General features: G+C 42.2%; 2 protein-coding genes across 2 annotated transcripts; both read right to left on the reverse strand.

Moving 5' to 3' along the window:
• Positions 1–628: 628 nt before the first annotated feature.
• LOC143886915 (E3 ubiquitin-protein ligase HAKAI homolog) lies at positions 629–26378 on the reverse strand. The gene is made up of 3 exons (XM_077391092.1): positions 26039–26378; positions 16210–16268; positions 629–2076 (listed from the first exon to the last, which is right to left on the reverse strand). Exons 1-3 carry the CDS (start codon positions 26300–26302, stop codon positions 816–818), a joined length of 1584 nt encoding a protein of 527 aa, XP_077247207.1. The 5' UTR covers positions 26303–26378; the 3' UTR covers positions 629–815.
• LOC143886916 (uncharacterized) lies at positions 18549–22656 on the reverse strand. The gene is made up of 2 exons (XM_077391093.1): positions 19779–22656; positions 18549–19716 (listed from the first exon to the last, which is right to left on the reverse strand). The coding sequence occupies exon 1, from the start codon at positions 22122–22124 to the stop codon at positions 20991–20993; it is 1134 nt and encodes a 377-aa protein (XP_077247208.1). The 5' UTR covers positions 22125–22656; the 3' UTR covers positions 18549–19716; positions 19779–20990.
• Positions 26379–26685: the final 307 nt, after the last annotated feature.

Raw genomic sequence — 26685 nt, forward strand, 5'->3', positions numbered from 1 at the left:
AGTGTGAAGTTGCTAACATTTCACTCTTCCTAATGAATTCATTGCATAGATCGATGGATGAATTTCATCAAGGTGGGTTTACGAGAAAAAGATCACAATAGTTTAGAAACCACATTTCTCCTGTTTCGAATTTCCAAGCTTTTGGTCAGAGGGTCTCATCAGGAAAAGGTGAAATTTATCATCTGTTTGTTCAATATTTTATATTATGACAACTTCCCCCTAAACAATGATATTACAACAAATCCCCTCGGTCAGACGATTATCAACTGTTTTTTTCTTAATATATATTTCGGAAAATTCCGTTACTTTAATAACCTCATATTTGCACTCGACTGTCTACATGCTTTGAAATAAGGTGCAAACTTGGAAAATTAGATGCCAAAATTTTCACAAAATAACTAGGGAAATGATATCAGCACAGCCATGTTTTAATAGTTGCACGGTCCAGCTCGCCTGTGAGAGCTCTTTGGGAACTGTAATAACCTTTTGACAGCTCTTTTTAAATACTAAAAGACAAGATGCTTTAGTGGAAATATCAAAACATGGTAGTGCTGATATCATTTTTCAGTAACTATGATACCCTTTACTGTGCCTTTGCTCTTATAGGAGCGGCAACAACACAGCCAAGTGCCACTAGTAGCAGACCAGAAACAAGTCCCGGTTTAGCTACTACTCTTGGTTATATATACCAAAAGCAAGAGTCATAGACAACTGCTGATCACCATGGAGGGAGCGAGCGAGGGAGCAGGAACGTTTAAAAATAAACAAGAAATGCAAACATGAATGTCATTTAGAATATGAAAAGGCTCCTTAGTCTAATCCTGGCTGCTGCTTCCGAAGCTCCTCTTGTCATTCTGCCACCCATAAGCCTGACCCTCTGGACCGTTATCGCCAGACCCTGTAAACTTTCCCCATTTGAACTGTGACATCGGAGGTGGTGGTGGCGGCGGAAGGGGAAGAGGAAGTGGCAATGGCAGCGGCAATGGTGCCAAAACACCCTTGCTGCTATCCTTGTGATCTGCACTATTAGTCTCCAACCCTGCCTTACCGGGAGGTGGTGGATTCATAGGTAAACCCCGACTGTAATCACCTTGGAAAAAAGGAGCTCTTCCCTGAGTATCTGACGGGTTACTATAACCTTCTGGAATTCCCTGACCTGCAGTTGGCAAAGACTGTAGTTCATAAGACATCGCTGTGGGTCCCATGCCACCCCATGGTCGAGGGTAACTCTCTGGGAAACTACTAGCCACCCCTCCTGGCGGTGGAAAAACAAGCAAGGAGGCCTGTTCTGGTGCACCCTCTGACACCAATTCTGGTCGTGGCATCTCATAATGAGCAGTGTAGAACGGAGGAGCTCCATCAGCTGGAAAGGGGGGATAGCTGAACGATGGAATGGGAGTCGGCGCCTGGTTCATATTTGCAGGGGGTCCGGGAAAACTCGATGGCTGGTGGAGATGCTGAGGTGGGTAATCAGCAAATGGTGATTCAGGATGAATTCCTGGTGCTTGTTGTTGTTGTTTGTCTGCAAAATTATCAGAATCTCGTCGATATAGTAGGAGGCTGCCCTGGTTCTCGAAGCACTGTTGGTGATGGTGGAACTGGTGATTGTAGGGCCTGTCAAAGACCTGGTGTGGGTTGTTGTCTGACTGCTGCAGCTCAACCGGCGGGTGCAGCTGTCGGCCGTAAAATGGAGGGGGCTTTTGAAGTTGCACTGGCTTGAGGGGTGTTTGTTCCCTGGCCTGATGGCGACGGGATTTATCCTCACGATCGTGGGATTGAGAATTTGAATTCGGTGAAAATACAGGCCTTTGCTGAGCACGGGAAGTGGAAGAATCTACTGCTGGCAATGGTTGTTGTCTAGCTTGTGGCTCGGAGGCGGGCCTCATGATGTTGAAAGCATCTGTTTCATTCTCTTCTCTCTCCGCATTTGTTTGAAGAAGGTCCATATGGGTTTCATTGATATGGGCTTCAAATTCGGATCGCTTGAGGAAGGACTTGAGACAGTGAGGAGCTGCACAGATGAGGATCCCCTCTAGCATCTTAATGGTCTGAATTTTCTGAATACGCTCATCACAACTGCATGATTATTAAAACATCAGGAAAAAAGAAACTTCAATAATTCAATGAATCAATTCATCAACCAGGCAGACTTTCAAAAGATAGCAAGACACGATCGTCATCAATTTCAGAAACCAAACTTGAGATTTAGAGATTGATGAGTCTACACCCAATAAACCTTAAGCAGAAGCAGGTAAGATACCCAGTATGGATCCCCAAAAAGAGCTTCTTGGACATTTTTCGTACAAGCATAATACCATAGTTTCCAAGAGTTCGTACGACCTACCAAGGCAGAGAAGAAACAGTTGGTATGTGGTTTTAGGGTACCGTTGAGGTATGAATTTTGGTGTTCCTAAACCCTCATTGCCGACGACACCCTTATTTTTTTAGAGGAGAAGGCAGAGGGAACCTGAAGCAAATTTTTTGTCGGTTTCAAATGGCTTCAGGGTTGAAAATTAGTTTCTTAAGAAGTCTCTAGTAGAACTGAATGTAAAAAAGGCATTGGTCGCTCGTTATGCGGCTACTCTTGATTGTAGAAGTGGGGAATTACCATTATCGTACCTCGGATTACCGTTGGGACATGGTATTCCCAAAACCTAATAATGGGATCCGCTGATAGAAAGAATGGAGAAGAAAATAGCTACTTGGAAAAGGAACTATTGATCTTTTGGGGGGAGAATTACGCTTATCAAGGCATCCATGAAAAATATGCCAGTTTACTATCTTTTCCTTAATAAAGTCCCATTCAAAGTAGGGGTGTCAACGGATCCACTTCGGATCGGATCCACCTATGTCTTAGTCACGATCCATTCAAATCCCTTATCGGTCGGATCGGATTCGGAGTGTTCTTCGGATCCTACTTCTTGTTTCCCCGTCACGATCCATTTCAAATCGGACAGTCCAACTGAGTGTCCTAGTATGTCCTACTTAAAAAACAGCAAAAAATCTCAGCTTTCTTCATTTGAAATGATCTCCAAAACTTCCTCAATTCATAATAGAATTAGTCACTATATCTAATAATAACCCATGATTTTGATGAAGAATAGGATTTTATTGTTTATTAAAAGAACTCCAATGTTCAAGGGTGCGTGAGGATTTCTAGCAACTAATCCTTGTTGAGGGTGAGTGGCAAGATTACAGGAAGAAAAACCGATTAAGGAAAGGAAGAGAAAAAGATGCATTGAAAAGGGCGGAAGTGGGAAGTCGTAAGCTAAGCATTATTTAGTTCATTTTTTTATGAAAATACCTTCAAGACTTAATATAAGAAATATTTTGAGGGTATTTTAGTAAAAGGACTTCGGATTGTGACTATCCATCGGATTTTTTTGCAATGTCTTGATCACGATCCGAAATTTTTTAGATCTTTTTTTTTTGTTTTGAAAAGTGACAATTGTATTCATACCATGAGAATTACATTGGGGACAGGTCTGATAAAATTGAAGATTTTTCAGGTTTCATGAAAAGGATTCGAGGGAATCTCTAAAACAACCGTTTTGGATCTCCGGCGAATACCTCCGGCAGTGTGAGGGCCCAAGCCCTTCTTGATCCTCTCGTTCTTTTAGGGCCCAAGCCCTTCTCGATTTCCTACTCTAGGACCAAGGTATCAAAGAACAGGATGACGTATAAAGCCAGCCAAGATGAGGGAATTCCAAGGTTGGGGGACTGGACTTTTAAAAGATGCAGGTATATGAACTTTAAATGGAGCGAGGCGTGTAGAAGATGCAATGCGAAAAGGTCTGGTAGATTATCTTTGCCTCCTAAACTTAAAGGTGAACCTCTAAACCACGGCAGCTTGGAGGAGGTAAAGGTTTGGCCAGACTCTGGAAAGACCTCATTTTTTTATAGAAATGGAGCACCGATTATATTAGTAACTGGAGAGGAAATAGATGAGAGGAAGCAGATTTTGCACTCATGCTTAATCGGGAGGCCTAAACAGTATGAGTGGAACCTGGAAGATCTCTGGAGATGGGCCAAATGGTTTTGGGATATCCCATCTCTCCCTAAACCTTCCATACTTGCTTCTAACGAGGTCCTCTTTATGTTTGAAGAGGAGAGGAGAGTATGGCATCCAGATTACTGCAAATGGGGGGAACGCGTGTGGAAGCCAATTTTCATCCCTTAGAGCTTGGAATAAGGACTATCAACCAGGGTCTAAAGCAATATGGGTCAAGTTCCTAGGAATTCCTCTTCACGCATGGGCTGTTTCAACAGTTGAAGCTATGGGGGTGATTTTTGGTGAAGTCCTTGAAACAGACATGAAAGGACACCACTCCGATTGTATGAGATATGCGTCGGCAAAAATTCTTGTACCAAAATGGAAGTTTAGGTTGCCATTCGTGGACCTCCAAGTACAAGATTCGCTGTTCAAAATAGGCGATGAGGTCTTTCTCCCCCAAAGTGTGGACACAGACGAGTTTCGAGATCCTGCTAGGAATGCAGGAGAAGAGCCGGTAGATCCTCCCCTGCCGCAAGAAAACATTCTGCCATCATTACTCCATTTGGAGGTTCCGAATCAAGCTATGGTTTCAAAGGAGCACAAGTCGTCGGCGGTATCTGAGATTTCACCCTTCGATGGCTCGTCGGCTATTGAGAAGATGACCGTTGGTTCTTTGGCCACGCGGCAGCTTGGTAATACGATCCAGGGTGGATCAGATCTTTTGGCCCCTATGTGGGCCCAGAAAGAACTTTTAAATTTCAAATTTCAAAAGCCTCTGACAGGACCGGTTAAAGCGGTCTCTAGACCGGACATCACTAGTAGGGCTTGGAAGGAAACATCGAATACGCCAAGGGGAGCGATTTGACAGTCTTACCCTTACCCTCGGTAAGCCTGCAGGAAAAAGTTGCTAGGGCCCTGCAAATTCTAAAACAGGGAATGAAAATGTCAGGAGGCTCGAGACATTTAGTAAAGGGACAAACACAAAGGTGAAATCCAGCAAATCAGGGGAAGATATCTAATCAAACACTGTGGGAGATACTTATCAAGGAAGCTCCTAAGGAAAAAAGCCATATTCAGTTTGGGGAAAGTGGGTGTTGCTTCTTTGTGCGGCAACCACCGGGGAGTTCTTATCTAAGAGAACGGTGAAGCTTCTGGGAGTCCTGGACCCCGCTCCCAATGAAGCTAGCATTTTGGAACATCAGGGATTTAAGGGAGGATAGGAAGACTCGGGCGGTAAAAAATCTAATTATCCAGAATAAGCTTGACTTAGTGGCTGTCATCGAGTCAAAATTAATGGGGGTAGATGATTCAATTATTAATAAGTCTTGGGGCCGAAATCAGAGAGAATGAGTTGCAAAAGACTCGGTGGGTACAACAGAAGGCATAATTGTAATCTGGAAAGGTCGTTTTCATCGGGAGGCAGTGTGTATGAGGAGATTTTCGATATCGATCACCTTTTCTTCTTCTGACTGGAACGAGAGGTGGATGCTTACAACTGTCAATGGGCCAGCTAGAGCTTCTGAACGAAGTAAACTATGGAGTGAACTAAGGACTATCAGAGAAAATTGGCAGGGTCCGTGGATTATTGGTCGAGACTTTAACACAATTCGTTTCCCATCAGAGAAAAGTTCCCATACCAAAATCACCACTAGCATGAGGAACTTTTCAGCCTTCATCCAAGACCATGAACTGATAGATCTCCCTCTTCACAGAGCTAGATTCACATGGTCTAATAACCAGGATCGGCTAATAATGAGCAGAATCGACAGGGTTATTCTTACTCGAGAATGGGAGGAATGCTTTCCCCTGCTATCCCAGAGGGCGCTTCTAAGAACGGTGTCGGATCATAATGTTGTGGTATTGGATATTTCCGTCTTCTCTGGGGGTCCTCGACCTTTCAGATTTGATTTGGATCTCTTGGAAATACCAGGCTTTGATGATAAAGTCAAACAATGGTGGGAGGAGTTTGAGATCAGGGGATGGAAAGGCTATATACTGTGCCAAAAATTGAAGGGGTTGAAATCTAAAATTAGAGAATGACAAAAGATAGTAGATGAGGAGACCATAAAAAGTAAGGAGGAGATCTCCAACCACCTGATTACTCTAGAAAACAAAGAGGAGAATGGGATGCTAACAGCAGAGGACAGAATGATGCGCCTCAAACTCCTGGAGGAGCATGAGGCAACCTTACGAAGAGAAGAAATCCGGTGAAGACAAAAATCACGAACTTTGTGGCTCAAAGCAGGAGATAAGAATTCAAAATATTTCGACAGAACTGCAAATTTGAGAAGGAGAATAAATTCTATAAATTGTCTAAAAGATGAGAATTCCATTATAGAAGAACAATCAACCATTAAAGCAGCAATTGTGGAGTTCTATTCAAGGTTGTGTACTCTACAGTTTCGGATTGGCGACCTAAGTTGACCGGAATCCAATTCAAGTCCATAACCCTGGCACAAAAAGAACTGTTGGATGGGAATTTCTTGGACAAGGAAGTGAAACAAGCTATTTTTTCAATGGCGGGGGACAGAGCCCCTAGGCCGGATGGCTTCCCAATGGCCTTCTTCCAACGGTTCTAGGATGTCCTCAAGGGGGATATTATGGTCTTCTTTTATGAATTTCAGCAAAGGGGCATCATTAGCGAGGGTGCTAAAGCGACTTTCATTGCCCTAATCCCCAAAAAAGTAGTTATTGGGATTAAGGATTTCTGCCCAATTAGTTTAATGCACAGTGTGGCAAAAATCATTGCAAAATTGTTGGCAAGGAGGGTGAAAAAGGCCATGGATGGGATTATTTCCCATTTCCAAGAAGCCTTTGTTTACTGTTCAAGATAGACATCGAGAAAGCATACGATCATGTGGATTGGGATTTTCTTGACTCTATCCAAGAAAGGATGGGTTTTGGTCCACAATGAAGGATGTGGGTCAGATCACTCATATCCTTCAAGTCATTCTCAGTAATTATCAATGGTGCAGCCGAGGGATATTTCAAGGCTTCCAGGGAATTCGTTAGGGGGACCTCAAGCCCCGTACCTTTTCATTATGGTGGTCGAGGCTCTTAGTCTGTTGTTGACTATGGCAAGTAACTCGGGACTCATTCGGGGCCTTCAAGCAGGACCTAATGCTGAGGAAATCACCCATCTTCAATTTGCGGATGATACACTGGTATTTCTGCAGAATAGCCCTCAAGCTATTCCTAATATTATGAAGATATTCAACTAGTTTGAGGCTACTTCGGGTTTAAAAATCAACTTCAGTAAAAGCATGCTTTTGGGTATAAATATGGATCCGTCTGAGATCCAGAGGCTTGTAAGGACAATTGGTTGTAGTGCTGGTTCTTTCCCGGTGTCATATCTGGGCCTTCCCTTAGGGTTTGGAGTCCCATCTCCTGCCCAATGGGACCCAGTGGTAGAAAGAATTGGGAGAAAACTGGCTACATAGAAGAGGAGATACATTTCATTGGGGGGCAGAATCACTCTAATAAAAGCGGCGTTGTTTAATATGACGTTCTACTTTATGTCCCTTTACAGGATTCCGGTGAAAGTTGCTTTGTGAATTGAACAAATTCAAAGGAATTTCCTTTGGGATGGAGGGGGTGAAACAAAAAAGCTGAGACAGCTGGTTAAGTGGGAGAAGGTGACCCAATCCAAGAGGAGCGGAGGCACTGGGATAGGTAAAATCAGACTGCGGAATAAATCGCTTCTTGGTAAATGGCATTGGAGATATGGGCTAGAAAAATCGGTTGGTAAATGGCTTTGGAGATATGGGCTAGAAAAATCGGCACTATGGCACCAAATAGTAGAGGCAAAATACAGATCTGAATGGGGGGATTGGAATGGTAAAACACCAACTGGAGGGAAAGGATCGGGAGCATGGAAGTCCATATGTTCCGTCAAAGATGCGTTTGATTGTGAAATTAGATATAAAGTGGACACTGGTATGAATGTGAGATTTTGGCTAGATCTCTGGTGTGGGAAATCCCTCCCGAGTATGGAATTCTCGAGATTATTCAGAACTATTGTCAACCCGAATGCAACAGAGTCGGACTATCTAGTGCGCGAAGGTCAATCAGGCAGGGGCTTCTGGGATATAAGATTAAGGAGGAACCTGAGGGAGGAGATTCTCGATTTACAGAGACTCCTTTCATTACTGGAGTCGAAGTACTGTACCCAGTTCAAGGAGGATGAGAGGATACGGATGCCAACACCCAATGGTGACTTTATAGCTAAATCTTTTTTCTCTACCTTAAATGACAATCAATCCTCTCCAATCAGTCGCATATGGAAATCCTTAGCTCCTCCAAGGGTGGTCATGTTTGGACGGACAGTTGTTCATCGGAAATTAAATACTTGTGATCGTTTAAAGAGGAGACACTTTAGCTTGGCCAGCATGTGCGTCCTCAGTACACAACATGAGGAATCACTGGATCATCTTCTGTTACATTGCCCATATTCATACCCTCAAACAATCAGTTCCTTGATTCTGGGCTAGCAAGCTGGCCCCTTTGGAGATATTAATAAAGTTCTATGGTTGAACTTTCCCTATGCTATAATCTGGAATGTGTGGAAGGAAAGAAATAGGAGGATATTTGTGGAAAAAAGTAGAACTTGTGCTCGTCTAGCAGCGGATATTAAAAGTGATCTAATTTCTTGGACAAAAGCCAAGAAACCGTTTACATATGGAATTGATGATCTTGTAAGAAACTGGTGGGTTGTCATCTAGGACTGGGCAATCAGAACCAAACCTAAACCAAAATGGGTCCCACTACCAACGGGGTGGCTAAAATTTAACTTCGACGGGTGCTCCCTAAGTAACCCGGGGAAAGCCGGTATAGCAGGAGTGTTCAGAAACTATGATTCTTCGATAGTTGCTACTTTTTCAGGGCCAGTTGCTATCTGCGATGCTAATGAGACAGAAATCAGAGCTCTTCTATTTGGTTTGCGATGGGCCTTTATGAATAATCAACGCCCCTTAATTATCGAAGGGGATTCTACTAATGCTGTGGGTTGGGCATCTGGATCCTCTAAGGGACCCTGGAGGTTACAGGATCAAGTGGCTGAAATATTGGACCTGATGCGAGTGCTCGTCTCGAGGATCAAACATCGTAGACGATCAGCGAATGACGTGGCAGATATCTTGGCGAAGGCTAGAGCTCAAAGGGAGGAGATGGAAGTAATAGCCTTTCCGTAATTTAGAAGGAAAGCATGAATAGTTTTGGCTACTGTAATCTTTCTTCAATACATTACCCTTGTATTGCCCTTGGGCGTGCCCAGGTCTCCCATAATATGTTGCAATAGCAGGCTGGGACTACTGATCTCGCTTGCTAATTCATTATCAATGAAATATGTTGCCTTTTAAAAAAAAAAACATTGGGGACCAGGAGTCCCAACTTGCATTTACATAGCATGAGAAGTAGGGTTCACTCTAGGCCCAAAGAACTACAGCATAAGAGAAGAACCTATAGTGCTTCAAATAACTATAGATACTATAGATTGACCTGTTCTTTATACAATACAAAAATCTCAATCCCAATCCCAAACGAGGCCATCTGCATCGTGACCCAAGTACATCTGAGATTCATCAAGAGGTGCTTCCGCTACTATAGATCTATGATGCCATCTATCTACCTCCTACACATTCCAAAAACAAATGCCAATTCTAAACTTTGCGATCTTCCCACGAAGATCTTTGAGACCAACTCCAGGAGACCAACCTGCCTCAATGCTTCAATCCACAGCTTAAAATCTTACTAACTCTGACTAAATCAGAAAAAAAGATTATCCATCCCCTCATTTTTAGATCATTTTGAGATCAAAAGGTCTAGCACCCTGGGCTGCAACATACATCGGAGAAAGGTTACAAGTGACCCGATAAGTCAGGCATCTACATCAAACCCAAGGCGGCGAGGAACAAAGCTCCTCAAGCACACAGATAAAGCTTTAGCATTCTCCCAATTGCATACTATGCTGAATCTAACCTCCAGAATCCACTCTAAAAATCAAGAAACATGAAGATGAAAAGAACCAAGGTACACCCTCGACTATCCACACAACCATAAGGATTGCAATCTACCATTGCCCATCATCCAGAAAGGCTCCCAAACTCCGAACTGATTCCTATTCCCCAACATACCTCTGAACCCAACTTACACAATGAAATAGAAACTAAAACACAAAAGCAACTAGAGAGAAGACAAAAACAAACTTAGACCCCCAAACTTCTGAATACCACCAAAATAACTATTTCACCAAAGGGAACTACCATCTAATTGCCGGGAGGCGAAACCATTCGCACCCTTAAGCCCTTTTTCTTCTCTCTCTCATTTTACCTTGAAATTCTTTTCCACCTTGCCCAAACATATTCTTTGCTGCCCCGACGTCATCCTCAAAACCCGTCCCAAAAAATCACCTATTGACATTATTTCATCCAAATCCTCTGACAAATACCCTCTTTCCACAACTACGCTTGAACTCTCTTCCTCAACTTTGTCTTTACCCTTATTTTCTTCTACCTTACCTACACCTTCTCGGACCACTTGGCTTACTTCCAGATTCCGCAATTCTCGAGAGATCTTGGATTCCTCATCCAGACTCATGACCAAAAGCTCCAACCTCTTAATCTCAGACGCCTTCTCCTCTTCCCAGCGAGATCGTCGAACCCGCCTTTCCTCCTCCAAAGCTTCCTTATAATGAGGAAGCTTATGGAGAGGAACGAATAACCCCTTGACGTTTTTTTCCTGTAATCCTTAAAAACTCCTCTGCGTTATCCTTTGCATTTTTTTTTGAATTGTTTCTATTGCTTTTTCCAGTGCCTCATTTGAGATTCTCTCGGTGTAGAAAACTCCTCTGAAGCCATTTGTTCATCGTATTCCAACTCCTTCAATAGCTCCATATCCTCTGCCCCGGTCGAAAAGTCCTGAACTTCCTTCCTTTTCCTCCTGAACACCCTCCATCCTCAGACATGGCGGGAGCGGAAGAGTCTTCCCACGCGATATGAGTTCTAGATATTGGGTTTTTCTTTCTATTCTCCTCTTTACTGAATAGACCTTGAAGCTTTCTTTTAAAGAGGTAGAGACCGCCTTTTGTGGCCAATACATGTGCTTCGAGCCGCGAGAATCGACGTCTAGAACATCTCTTTCTACCAGAGAGACGTTTGCTCTTCCAAAGGATATTGACACAACCACCGTGGTCCTGAGTTCTAAAAGCTTCCAATTTCCTCAGTTTCCTTTTATTCCGTTTGCCCTCAATATTAAATCTATTCTTTCTTTCTACAAACTTTCTGACTTACGCCGACTGTAGATTGATATTATCAGTGGTATCATTTCGAGTCACCTTCCCCTTAATGTCATGTGTCTTGGCATTTAATGATTTCAAAGTTGCCCATTTTCGACGCCATCCATTCTGCCTTCCGGAGATATCTTTCTACTCTCAACCCGCAGGATAACTTTTCAAGGGGCAGTTCAAAAAGTGATTCAAAAATTTTTAACGGCCCTTCTAACGGCTCCCTATTGCTGACAATTTTGCCCTTCTTACTTTCCTTAAGGATTCCATCCCTTTCCAAGGAAACGTTTTTCTCGAGCAATTCTTCACTGGATTCAGAAGTTCGAGGCCACCCATGCAATACTGAGTTTTCCTTACTCCGCTCCCCCACCACCGGCACTTCGTCATTAGTAGTGTTCTCCTCAACTACCGCCTTACCCCCCACAAGATAGATACTGGAATCTACCATCAAATTGATGAGCGTGGGTAAAGAATTCCACTGCAATGTAAGGATCTTGGCAGAGGCGAAAGTCATACAATGGTCATGGTTACCCAAGAGCTGGACCTCCAGAACCTGTCCAACTTTTGAAACTTCAACAAAAGCCATCAGATTAAATCAAAACTCCATTACCCCCATCAGGCACTATACTGAGGGAGAAGTCAATACCCATCTTCTAACCTAGTTACATAAACACCTTCCCCAATCTTCTTTTCAATTTCTTTTTCTCTTACCTTTTTTTCCTCCTTATCTCTTGCCTCCATTGCAAGAAACATGTCTTTGGTTGCCCCCAAGTCTTCATCATATTCAATTCCAAATACATCCCCCATCGATAACAAATCTTTGAATTCTTCCGAGAACGATCCCCGACTCCTTGAACCTTCTGAGCTATCATCAACCTGCTTTGCCTGACCTTTAGAGTCCCCACTAGTCCTCTTGGCCCCCTAGCAAGCAGATCATCAATCCGTCTTGAAGTGACCGATGTAACAGCTACCTCAGGATTCGGGTTGGATCGATTGTTCTCCAGGTATTTGATAACAGACTTTCTTTCCTCCTCCCAGAGGCACTGCCAGGTGCGTCTTTCCTTTTTTAGGACCTTGCTGAACATGGGGAGGTCAAGGAGAGGCAAGTGCAATTCCTTATCACTTGTCGATTCAGAGTTAAGGTCGAAACTAGTGATGCTGGTAGAGTTTTTCTTTAGCTGGCCCAACGCTTTTTTTAACGGGCTAAGAGAAGTCTCACAAGGGGTAGGCGACTCCTTTCTAGCAAGCTTTTCATTATAGCAAAGGTCTTTCAGGAGCTCAATATCTCCAGCTCCATACGAGAAATATTGGGTGGACGGAGAATTTCCACCCTAAGCCGATTCCTTTCCTGACATAGCTGGCAAAACGGAGGTGTCAAACTTTTGAAGGAGTTTCTGAGTGTCAACAACCAATCTCCTCCTCCTTTTCCGGTACGTGGGCGCTTTTCCTTAGGTTTTTTATTTTCACTATTAAATCTAGTTTTTATCTTTAGCGTCTTTTTCTCTTTAGCCGAAGTCAGTATACAACTGTCAGCAACATCTTTTCGAAAGGCTTTTCCTTTCTGGCCACGAGCTGCTGCATATAATGTTTTCCGTGCCGATCAATTTCCAGTCTAACCCCCATTTCCAAGCACAACAGCTTTCCTACTCTCTGACATTCCGGGCGAGTTGCTGACGGGAAGGCTTGGGTGATTCAAAATTCAAATTGGGGCCCACCAACGGCTCCCTGGAAGGTTCGCAGGTATCAAGGTCAACGTCTGTCACCTTTTCCGGTGAGGCAACCGTCGCGGGCAACCGGACGCCGGAGATCTGTTCGGTGCCCTCACAAGCATCCAAATTATCCTTATTGATTGATTCCCCCATAACCGACAACGCCAAACTATTAATGCTATCCTCAGAAATCATCTTAACTCCAACAGAATAAATGCTGGAATCCACTCTTAGATTAATGAATGAGGGGATAGATTTCCAAAGGGGATATATGACCAAGGCTGAGGCAAAAGACATGTAGTGGTCATGATTAACAAAGAGCTGGGACTGGATCACCTGGCCAGGTGCTGCCCAAGAGACTCCACAGTTGACGTTGACCAGGCATGAAGAGGAATATCGTAAAATCTGATCCTGATGGTTTTAGCACGCGTATTATATGCCGGAAACCAAGGCTGAAGGGAAGAGAGAAGCCCTCACAGAGCAACACCTCCACGCCTGAGGATGGTAGTCACCTGTGATTCTGACTCACAACAAAAAAGGATATCCACTGAGTTAATAGAGAAAGGCTTTTGCAAATCCGGCAGGCCCCAACATCTTTTAGCCCACTCCCGTACGTCTTCCAGCAGCCAAGCTCCAGCTTTCAAGCTTCCATTGAGACAACTCCTTAGATATTTCTTTCTTTCCTCTACTAAGGAAACCAGGATCTCAAGGGCTATGGGGTCAACATGTATATTAGCCTGAGAGGGTCCGACTTTAGGCCTCCAAATCATGGCTGGGGCCAAGTTGGTTTTGAGATCTGAACATTTTCTACATGCGTTTCGCGATCCAAAGTTTCTGTATTGACAATTATTACACATCCAATCACTACCATTAGGGGGCAAACGAAGGTTAAATCCAGAGGCTCTACGACCAAGGATTCGTTTGGCCCCGAATTCTAACCGTCTCACTCTGCTGTCTCTATCCTCAATGCTACCCAAGGGCCCCGAGTGGGATCTGAGAGGAGCCCACTGAGACCAATTCACGTTATCACCTTGCCCGAATAAACTGAGAGTGCTCCGACAGCAAATAGTGAGGATCCTCAAAGATTCAAATACTTTCAAAGCATGGTACCCTGCATCAAGGAAATTTTGGAAGTGATCGACCGTGTGGTCAAGGTTAAAGCCACACGAACAAATAAGGGAGTCCACCGAGAATCCAGAAACAACAGCCGCAGTAGGAAGAGGCCGACAGCTTCTGAAAACGTCTCTGATAGTCTTCTGTTCTAACAAAATTATAGTTGATTATAAAGAAAAGTTAAGCTGCATACGGTCATACATGTTCACAAAGCAGAGGTTATCCTTCAGTGTAGAGATCATCGTCTTCCCCTTGAAAAGTCGTCTCTTCTTGATACATGTTGTGCAAGCTAGTTAAAAGTCCTTATTTCTAGCATTTTTCAAAGTTTTATCTTAAAATTTTATCATTTGCATATATTTGTGTAAAAGATATAAACTTCCATCATTTGCATATGTTTCCATAGGTTTCCTTGATTTTACAAGATTTCCACCAAATTTCCACCGAAATCAAAATGTTTCCATTTCCGTGTTGACTGAAACCGAAATTTAAAACCTTGCTTCTCCGACAAGTCCCTCATGCAAGGTGATCCATAGAGCGACCTGCAATTGCGACATTTTCCATAGCCTCACTGCAATTGCGATTGTTGTGCAAGCTAGTTAAAAGTCCTTATTCTAGCATTTTTCAAAGTTTTATCTTAAAATTTTATCATTTGCATATATTTGTGTAAAAGATATAAACTTCCATCATGTGCATATGTTTCCATATGTTTCCGTGATTTTACAAGATTTCCACCAAATTTCCACTAAAATCGAAATGTTTCTATTTCCGTGTTGACCGAAACCGAAATTTAAAACCTTGCTTCTCCGACAAGTCCCTCATGCAAGATGATCTAGAGCGACCTGCAATTGCGACATTTTCCATAGCCTCACCGCATTTGAACATCTAGCTCATCTCTCGAACCCGGAAGACATAATGTCATAATTCAATCTAGTCTCGACGTCCATTTAGCCGCCATTTCCAGCTAAAACTTCATTTCATCGATTTCTAGGTCCATGCATAACGATGAGGGGCAAAACGACGTCACCTTAGCAAATAAACATCCAAACAATCAATTGAAACCATGATAACATGGCCTGTCCATTGAAACGACTTTGCCAAGGCATACCGATCTTAGAGAATGTCTCAATCGTCTAGGCGTGGAGAGGAACCCCCGAATCTCCCACCAAGGCGATTTCGCCTGGACGCCGCAGTACTCGGTCCACTTCATTAGTAGCCTATGCAATGCTAAGACCAAAACCACATCCTAGCTAGCTCCAACAACTACCACTTGTTCGTGGACCCCAACCCACACAAACCATCTCTCCAGGAAGTCAGGAACCCCACTATCGGCAAAAGGTCCAGCAACTCATCGTACCAAGTAAAGGTCAGTCAACCCACTAACACACCAAAAGTGTCATCCACCACCAGTCTCCCATGTTGAACAACTTCCCTGTAAGAGATACCCTCTGCAATACCACTCCCTCTTGACCCTCCAGAGGCCGAGTCGAACCACCTTGGTTTTCCAACAATGTTGGATCCTTTAGAAGCCACCACCATCTCGTTCCTTGATTCCGGCTCCAAGCCTCAGTTGCAAATCCACAGCTCCCTATCTGACAAACTCTAATATTTTCTGCAGTTGACAAGAAATCCTTCGTTTGAGCCAAGTCTCCTAGGTTCCTCTTCTGTCTCTCCACCACATTCATGAAACTCTTCAAATTTCTGCTTCAAATTACATCTCATGATACCTCGACAACATCAACCGAATCGTTATGACGCCCGGTCCGACCGAGTAACCTATGCTTTCTCTGGATCTTGCTCTCTTTCTTCGCCCAGCAACGAGTCTTCGATCATTAGCCCTTGTGGACGATCTCTACTCCTAGTCGGTTGAATCCTATCTCTTGTCGGTCTCTCACGATATCTTCTCCTCCTGCCTCTAAAGCACTCCTATTAGGAGCCACACATATATATTTTCTTGTAATTCTACAATCAAGAAATTGCATTGCCAGGAATGAAAATTAAGCATGACTGCATAACACAATTTCAATAGCTAGAAACATACAAGTAAAGCCTTTAGTTTAAAAGGTTGTGGGTATCAAAAGGTAAGTATGGGTATAAAAGATGAAAAGTAGGCTTACAGATAGCAGCTTGAATCACTTCTTGCACAGGCCAAACAGAAAGCATGCTCGCAAGGGCTCTGAAAATATAACAACATAGTAATAGTCATGAAAGTGGTGATGATAACAACAACAATAAAAAGAAGAAGAATACATAGCTAGATCTCTCTCTCTCTCTCTCTCTCTCTCTCTCTCTCTCTCTCTCTCTCTCTCTCTCTCTCTCTCTCTCTCTCTATATATATATATATATATATATATATATATATATATATATATATATATTATCAAAAGATTATCATCCCAAACATTTCTAATTTTCAGCAAAATTGTGGCTATTAAAGTTTCAGATAAACATATAAAAGAGGGCAAAAGAAACAGAGTTACACAAGACAATCAGTTAAAGCAAAATTAACATGATTATCAAAGGAAGAGAGAGAGAGACACTAAAATTCGTACTTGGTCAAGAATTTCCTCAAGTAATATGTCGGCCAAGTCAATGACCTGGAGAGTTTTTATTGACTCAATAGAGCAAAATGATTTTAACCCAATGCTCAAAAAGAAAAAATAGCATGCACTCATGCAACGAGATGAATAGAAAAAATACAATGGGATGCATTGTAACTGAACCGCAACTTCTCAGAAAGTATTATTCCAATGACCACATCCAGTAACGTAATTCCGGCAAAGCAGCGCATTAACCGAAGGTTATGTTATGGAATGCAAAACAATAGGAGCAAAAAAAAATAAAAATAAACAAGAAGTCCAACTTCAAAGAAATGATGCTCTATTATGGCAGGACACCCACATATACCAAAATAGCAATTCCCGCCACCAACCAGATGGGTGTTGATGGAAGCTCTAAAAGAAATCTGAGGCACGCAGGCATTGGTGGTATTTTTCGTGACTCCAATGGTCGAGCAATTATATCATTTTCAGGTTCAGCTGTTGTGTGTGACTCTAATGAGGTGGAAGCAAGAGCTCTTTTATGGGGTTTGACTGAGATGGTTCGCAAAAAAATTGGATCCAGCTCATTGATAATTGAAGGTGATTCATGAAATGTTATATAGCCTGAGCAAGTAAAAAGGCATCTTGCCCTTGGAAGTTAGCGAACACTAACTCTACCTTTCAAAAAAACCTATTGAAATGTAGACATTTGACAGATGAACCAAAGACTAGAATTTCCTTTTGTCATTTTATAGCATAGGAGAATGAAAAATATTAATACATGTACAAGAGCCAAACTCAACATTAAATATACAATATACAGACAACACTTTAGAGATGAGAAGATTGTAGCTGACTGATTCCCACAGACCCACCGAGACTAGATGTCTAGCAGGGGCATTTGGGCTGGTTGAACGAATGGACAGCATGTAAGTCTGTGACTCTGTCTACAAGCAATTTGACAACTGCTTTAGATAGACATGCTGTTTGAGAGAGAGAGAGAGAGAGAGAGAGAGAGAGAGAGGACAATGCTTTAGAACGTACACCAGAAAAGAACAAAAGTGAAATAGGACTCCTAAAAACAAAAACTGCATAAAAGAAGAACAAACTACAACCGGAAATGATTTAGATCAGCTCTTAGTTTGGGAGGAAATATACATGGCTCTAGCATTGTCATTAATCTTCCTAATAATCTGATAAGGCCCATACTTTCTGCTCTTCAATTTGTCGTAAGTTCCAACTGGGAATCTCTCCTTGCGCAGATACACCATAACTAAATCCCCTTCTTGAAACACTTTCGCTCGTCTATGCTTATCCGATGCTTCCTTGTACTTTGCAATAGACTCTTATAGTCGCTTTCGCACTTCCTTCTGGATCTCCTGAATCCTTTCTGCCATATTCTCCGCAGCAATACTTACTCCAGGTAGCTTTGGTAGTGGTACTAAGTCTAAAGCATGCCTTGGTGTTGTGCAATAGACGATCTCAAATGGTGTCTTTCCTGTCGACCTGTTGACTATGCTGTTAAATGCAAATTCCGCCTGTGGTAATGCAAAGTCCCACTGCTTCGGCTTCTCTCCCGATATACACCGAATGATATTCCCCAAAGTCCGATTCACTGCCTCCGTCTGCCCATCAGTTTGTGGATGGCTTGTACTACTGTAATTCAATGACGTGTCGAAGCGCCTCCACAAGGTCCTCCAAAAGTGACTAAGGAATTTGGTATCACAATCTGAGGTAATGGATTTTGGAACACCATGCAATCGAACAATTTCCTTGAAAAATAAATTAGCCACTTGAGTAGCATCTGAAGTCTTTTTGCAGGGAATGAAGTGTGCCATCTTTGAAAACCTGTCAATCACCACAAAAACAGAATCCAAACCTTGTTGAGTCCGCGGAAGACCCAATATAAAATCCATGGAAAGATCTTCCCAAGAAACTTCTGGAACTGGTAAGGGAAGGTAAAGACCAGTATTTTGGGATTGTCCTTTAGATGTCTGGCAGACTGGACATTTTCAGACATAATTACCCACATCCCTCTTCAACTATGGCCAATAATAACGCTCCTCCAAAAGCGTGATAGTCTTATCACGCCCTAAGTGACCTCCTAATCCGCCTCCATGTAATTCTTGTATTATTTGCTCCCTCAATGAACTCCGCGGGATACACAAACGATTTTCACGAAACAAGTACCCATCATAGATATGCATATCCCCTGTAAATTGATTAGATTGACACTTCATCCATACCTCCTTGAAGTCCTCATCTTCTTCATATAGTTCTTTTAGACATTCAAATCCCACAACTTCAGCTCGCATAGTCACTAACAAATTTTCCCTTCGACTCAAAGCATCTGCAACCCGGTTTTGTCGTCCTGACTTGTGCTTTAGTACAAAAGTGAACCGTTGTAAGAATGAAACCCACCTTGCGTGCATCCTGTTCACGGTGCTTTGGCTATTTATATACTTTAAAGCCTGGTGATCAGTGTATAACACAAATTCCCGTTGTATCAGATAATGCTCCCAGTGTTTCAAAGCCCGCACAACAGCATACAATTCCAGTTCATATGTCGACTATTTCCGGCGTGCTTCGCTAAGCTTTTCACTATGAAAGGCAACTGGGCGCCCCTCTTGGGAAAGTACAGCAGCTATCCCTATGATCGAAGCATCACACTCTACCTCGAACACCTTATCAAAATTAGGTAGCACCAACACTGGTGAAGTGGACAACTTCTCTTTGATCAAGGCAAAACTATTTTCTGCTTCCTCCTCCCAATGAAATTTTCCCTTCTTCATGCACTCAGTAATAGGGGCAACGATGCTACTAAAGTTCTTGACGAATCTTCTATAGAAAGTGGCTAAACCGTGGAAGCTGCGAACATCTCCAACGGTTTTTGGTGTAGGCCACTCCCTAATGGCTCGGACCTTTTCTTCATCAACACGAATACCTTCAGCACATACCACATAGCCCAAAAATAATAAACTATCTGTCATGAAACTGCACTTTTTCAAGTTGACATACAACTTGTTCTTCTGCAATACGGTCAACACCTCTCTCAAGTGTGCAAAATGTTCTTTTTCACTGCGACTATAGATTAAAATATCATCAAAATAAACAACAACGAACTTTCCAATGAAGGGTTTAAGTACCTGATTCATCACTCGCATGAAAGTGCTTGGCACATTTGAAAGGCCGAATGGCATCACAAGCCACTCATATAAGCCCTCCTTGGTCTTGAAGGTCGTCTTCCACTCGTCTCCTGGTTTGATGCGGATTTGATGATACCCGCTCTTCAAGTCGATCTTGGAAAATATTTTTGAACCCTCTAACATGTCTAGCATGTCATCCAGTCGGGGTATGGGAAAACGGTACTTCACAGTGATTTTGTTTATCGCTCTGCTATCCACACACATTCGCCAACTCCCATCTTTCTTCGGTACTAATAGAGCCGGTACTGCACAAGGGCTCATACTCTCAAGTAGTCCTTTTTTGACAAGATCCTCCACCTGCTCTTGTAAAATTTGATTCTCTACTCATACGATAGTGCGGCAGATTTAGCAAGTTAGCTCCAGGTACAAAATCAATTTGATGTTGCACGTCCCGCATTGGCGGTAGTCCATCCGGCAGCTCGCTTTGAATGATTTCCTTGAACTCATCTAGGAGATGTATTTTCTCAGGAAAAATGAGAGAGTTTGCAGTCGCCCCCCTTTTTATCACCATGGCATAAACCTCGCCCATCTCTTTTACCTCCTTTTTAAAGTCCCTACTACTAATAGTGAGAAATGCCTTCCCCTCCACTTGTAAAGCTTTGGGTAGGTCTCTCTCGTTCATAGGCCCAAGGAAAAAATTTCTCCCATTCTTTTCAAAGACATAAACATTATCATTGCCCCTATGAGTTGCATCCACATCATATTGCCAAGGCCTCCCCAATATTATGTGACACGAATCCATATCAACCACGTCACATAATATTTCATCTTTATAATTCTTCCCAATAGAAAAAGGAATCCGACAAATTTCCGTTACCTTGGTTCCAGTGCCTTTCTTAATCCAGCCAATCTTGTAGGGAGACGGATGCTTTTCTGCCTTTAGCTGTAACTTACTCACCATCGACTTTGATACTATGTTCTCGCTGCTTCCGCTGTCTATGATTACATCACAGACCCTTTGATTTACAGTGCACCTCGTCTTAAAGATATTATGCCGCAGAGGATCTTCTTCTTTCCTTGGCGTCAACAACAATCGCCTCACGACAAGGGAAAGGCTATCTCCCTCGTCACCTTCTGTCACCTCAACACCATCATATTCCATCGTTTCACCTTCATCTTCCTGGTATTCTTCATGTTCTGGCTCAACGAAGTTCACTGAGCCTCTTTTGGGCACTCATTGGACCTATGTCCTTGTTGCAGGCACCGAAAGCACTTATCTTGTGTTGGTGGGGCATATGGGTTCTTTGACGAAGGTCCTTCAGTCAGTTTTGTTTGGCCACTAACAGCTGTTGCATTTCGTGTTCCGTCAATGGGTGGTTTAGATTGAGTGGTCACATGCTGCTTCCCTTTATTTACTGTACAGTACGATGAATCGAAGGAAGCACAAGTAGGTGCCTGTGCTCTTCCAATAGGCCTCTCTAATTGCTTCTCAACCCTCATAGCAAGAGCGATGGCGTCCGTCAAGGTAAAGACAGGCTGTGATGAAACCCGATCATGAATTGTTGTCCGCAACCCTCCGATGAATCTGGTGATTTGTTGTTGTTTATATTCCATCAAATCGTTACGCGATGAGAGTCTATGAAATTCTTCTGTATAAACGTGCACTGAACGACCCCCCTGCCTGCACTCTTGATATAGTTGAAACAGTGTTTGCTCATAGTCTGGTGGTAAGAACCTTGCTTTCAACAACTTTTTCATTTTCGTCCACGTCCGCACATGTGCCTTTCTTTGTCGCGTTCGGGAAAGTTGTAATTGATCCCACCATGCCGATGCTCCACCCTCAAGTTTGTAGGCTACAAGCTTAACCCTCTTCTCTTCAGGAATCTCCATATAATAAAAAAATCGCTCGACCTCTGCTAGCCAATCTAGGAAATCTTCAATATGAAGGTGACTGTTGAAAGTGGGAAGGTCAATCTTCATACGAAAATCCCGAGAATCGCGATCTCCACCATTGCGATTACCTCGAACGCCGTCCGGTCTTGCAAAAACTCGTTCGGCATATTCATCATCCTCACTGGATTCCTCCTCATATGCCATAGGTCTATCCATTGTAGGAACGTGACCAAGGAAGCGCCCTCGAACAGACTGTCCGCGAGCCCCTTCGTCGGTACAAGGTCTGTCATTGTCGCGATCCCGATTGGGTTCCACCGTGAGCCTCCCGATTGCCGCCTCTAAACATTGCAACATCTGTTGATTTTCACGTTGGAACTCAAGAAACTCAGCCCTCGTAAGGACTTCCCCACGATCAACATTGTTGAGGTCGTTCTCTCCGTCTTGAGTTGCCATCAGCCCAGGTCAATGAAAGCTTTGATACCAACTAGCGTAGCGGATCAAACGTGAAACCGTAGCCGAAGCGTACGATCCAAATATACCCTAGAATCCACTAGGGAAGAAGAAGAACAAGAGATCAAGAGAGAACAAGAGAGAGAGAGTGAAGAATTTTTTTTATTCCAAAATGCATTAGTCCTTCACGTTCAAACATTCCCCATTAAAATACTAGCATAGTCTGGAAAGGAAACTAAACCTATGACATTGGTAACTACCAAAAATAAGGGATAATAATATAAGAGACTTCCTATTCTACTACTAGCATATAATAGACTTGCCATTTTACAAAAAGTAACTGTTGTTAATTAAAGCTTGCTAAAGTTAAAAGGCTGCATGAAAAGAAACTTGGTAATGTGGATTTGACGTGAATAGCAACTTGCTATTGACTTTTCCAAGTTGCTTATTCTATTCACTGGCATGCTACGTCAAATGTTCACCCAGCCACATGTATAACAACACTAGAAAATGCAATGGGAGGCCCTTGTGGCCGGGGTTTTGCAAAGACATCCTTCAGCTTAACATTCTTCTCTCTTTCTCTCACTATACAAACATAAATACACACACACACACACACACACACACACACACACACATATATATATACAATATACATTTAAAAAAATGCCAACAAATCAGAGACAATAATAAAAGGCTACTGATATTGGCACTACCATGTTTTAATAATTGCACTAATGTAACGTTGTTTTTTATTATTTAACCAGCAGCAAAAGGCTATTACAATTCCCAAAAAGCTCAAAATGCCAATTAAAAAAGAAAAGACAAGGTGAGTTGGTGCAATTATCAAAACATGGCAATCCCAATATCACCCTTAAATGCCAATTAAAAAAGAAAAGACAAAGTGAGTTAGTGCAACTATCAAAACATGACAATTCCAATATCGCTGACCCAATAAAATGCCTCAATAATTATTTTCCATCCAAATTCATTAATTTAAATAGAAACTGTCACGATTAGTTATTCAATATCATAATTCGAATTGTTTGCTTGCAAGCTTATCACACAGTAATCATCTATTTCTCGTCCAAACTATGCATATTGGATAATAACCTTAAAAGTAATTAAAGACGAGTTCATAGCAATTCTCACAGTCTCAAACAATCAAATGAAAAATATCAATTATAAAAAATGAGTAAGTCGTTGTTGTCATTACCCTTGTCTCCCTCCACAATGTATGTAATGCCATCAAGCACATGCAATGTGCTTGACTAAGTGCAGATACCTACATGCTTTACCCGAGGAAGGTGAAAAAAATGAAAAAAGACGTGGCAGTATGAATACTTATCTGTATATTGATTTTTTAATATTAAGTGCACATCCAATATATAAAAAGGAGAAAGTAAGCATGAAAAATAAACAAAGAATTTCGAACATCAAAGTCCCCACCTACTTTTAATCTCTGACAAAGAATGTGACATGTAGTCCCCACTTCTAAGCTCTCCCTAACTGCTTCTAATCTCAGTGATGAAAAACAGAAAAGAAAGGGCCATTAAAAAACCAGAAAAGAAAGGTGGCGTTCGACAACCATTCTCTGCAGTGCTTTTGCGCTTTTTTCATGCAAAGAATTAAAAATTAAAAAACTTTGGCAATCCTGACCCACGATGAATGATTCTTCAAACCTTGCCTTTTGAGTAGAAAAAAGGGTAGTTTTTTCAAAGCGATAAACAGTCATTATGGGCATTCCTATTCTCTTATTCCTGCCAGTTTCTTCTGTTTAGAATGAGGGAGAATGAGAAGAATTGTTGAACGAGGACAAAGTGCATATGCTTAGTTGTAGTCCCCACCTACTTTAATCTCGGTCAAAGGTGGGAAAAAACAAAGAATTTACCCGCTTCCGGTGAAGGCAACTTGTTAAGGCAGAAGGCGACAACGGTCATTAGTTATGTTCTCTTTCTTCTTCGTCTTCTTTGTCGGCTTTTTTTTCTTCTTTATTTGATGGGTTGAAACAATGGAAAAAAAAATTTCAACTAATTCCAATTGGTTTAATTCCATCTTGAAAAAGCAAAGGCATGCAAGCAACACTCTTACTATTGTTTGAATCAATCTACCCAACCAGACCAGAGTACACTTTAATAACTTCACCCGAAGAGCTCCTCAACACAAACCCCACACCCGTGGGCCCGATGTTACCTTGTGAACGTCCATTTAATTGGATAAAGATTACGATGAGGGTGCCATCTTGGCCTTGGTCTTAATGATGAGCTTCTAGAAAAAATAATCAATTTCCAATTCCTCTAAATATCAACTTAGGTAATCCAATTACATTCATTTTTTCGATTGCCTATTTAATTGGTCAATCTGGACTTCTACTACCGATCTGCCCTTGACTTGTATTTCCTTTAAATATTCTATTGTTGCTTTCCCCCAACAGTGTCAAACCACCGGAGATGGTACCTTTTCTCAAGAGTCTTCCCATTATCACCAAAGGGACTGGAGCTCCAATTTCTAAGGATGGATGCAACCAGTTGCTCAAATACCCAAGCTACATCAAAACACTCTAATATAATTGGCCTATATATTATGAGCATGGGGACAATTGAGCATGAGATGATCTAAGATTATAAGGTCTCCTCCTCACACTTACAAAACACACACATACTTGCAAGGTAGCCTTTCTTTTTAAGCCTCTCACAAGAGATAATTTTCCTTGATGCCACTGTCCAAAAGAAAACCACCACTCTAAGCCGTGTTGATGATGCCCATTCTCTTGCTAGTGGGGAAACAAAATCGCGATTAGGTATGCACTTGGAAAAAGGTATTACCTTGAATGCATCTTATGGACCTGGAGTGGGTTTACTTAGTGACATGCCCAATGACTCGAGCCTTCTAATGGGAAGTATGAAGACAAATGTAATGCCTTTTTTGTCCTTTTGGGGAAAAAAGATATTATCATGAATGCATCTTATGGACCCAGAGTGGGTTTATTTAATGACATCCCCAATGACCCAAGCCTTCTAACGGGAAGTATGAAGACAAATGTAACGCCTTTTTGTTCTTCAGGGGAAAAAAGAGACTGCACTAATGGGGAGTATGGAGACAAATGTAACGCCTTTTTGTTCTTCAGGGGAAAAAAGATATTATTGTGAATGCACCTTATGGACCCGTAGTGGATTTACTGAGTGACATACACAATGACTCAAGCCTTTTAACGGGAAGTATGAAGACAAATGTAACGCTTTTTTGTTCTTCAGGGGGGTTGTTGAGCACATTTATGTGTGAATCTTAGGTAGTAAAGCATGCATTTTTTATACTTAGAACAGTGCTACTTAAGGTATTTTCTGTGTTTTATGTGTTTCAGGATTATTCCAGAAATTTCAAGGAAAATGGAGCTAAGGAGAGGGAACTTTGAAGAAAAATCAAAACTAGGAAAATCAAGTTGAACCAAGCTGAAGTGATTAAGTAAAAAGTACAACATGTTAGATTGTAGGCCAAAAAAGATTGCGGATGAGTTATCTCAAGAAGGGATTTCTGGAGGAGCTATGTCTCTCTGATTTATATCCTCTAGATGCATCTTTTTGAGTAACCGTCTTTGGTTGCACTCATTTGTTGTTTTCTCCTATGAGACCATTTTGGTCTTGTAATTGTTTCCTTTTGTATTTTCTTAATAAAACTCACCATTAAAAAAAGAAGTGTGAAGATATCTCTCTTCTTTTTTAAGGTTTCTTCCAAGGAATGCTATATTCAGAAGGGGTGGGACGGATAAAAGTAAAAGAAATTCAATTAGGGCAAGTAAGATAAGAAAGAGTGAATTAGGTAAACAAAAGGCAAGAATCAGAGTATACTCCATATGCTGTCTATAAAATAAATCATAGGAAGTATGGTTGGAATGGAAGAAGGGAAAGGGGTTGAGTTACCAGGCGACCATAGATGGCGATGGGGAAATCACAGCGGACGCAGAAATGGACTCTCTCTCCGAGATGGCGGCGTGACCTGCGGCCTACGGTCTTGATCACTAGAGAAGAAGAAGACGAAGAAGAAGAAGGGCCGAGGCTCTTGGCCACGGGAAGATCAGCAAGGACCAGATGGTCGGGGCAGGCCACCCTCACCGTCTCCTCCGCCAAAACTTTTCCCGCTCCTCCCCCGCCTTCCGAGGGCCTGCTCAGACGGATCTGAAGCATCTCGCTCTCTCCTTTCTCCTGGATACAGATATTGGGGACCGGCAGTTTCTCGCCTCTAACTCCCTAGTCCCTAGTCCCTGCCACAACTATATATGTTTTAGGAGAATTTATACGATGGGTGGCCGTGAAAACACGTGACGTCTAAAAACATAGGTACGGCCCACTTTTTTTTAATGATCCAAACCGTTCATCTGTTTGGGCACAACATATTAAAAATCAGTTCCATAGGATGATCCTAACCCTCCGATCTGAACTGATCTGAATATGGAGATTTCCAAAAATCATTTATGGAATCTTCTACAGATCGGAGGGTTAGAATCATCCTATGGAACTGATATTTGGGGCACAACCTATTTACGTTGTGCCCAAACAGATGAACGGTT

The sequence above is a fragment of the Tasmannia lanceolata genome, unplaced genomic scaffold (assembly GCF_043159265.1).
Source record: "Tasmannia lanceolata isolate RefF3 unplaced genomic scaffold, GAP_Taslan_0.1 ptg000011l, whole genome shotgun sequence".
Classification (NCBI taxonomy): domain Eukaryota; kingdom Viridiplantae; phylum Streptophyta; class Magnoliopsida; order Canellales; family Winteraceae; genus Tasmannia; species Tasmannia lanceolata.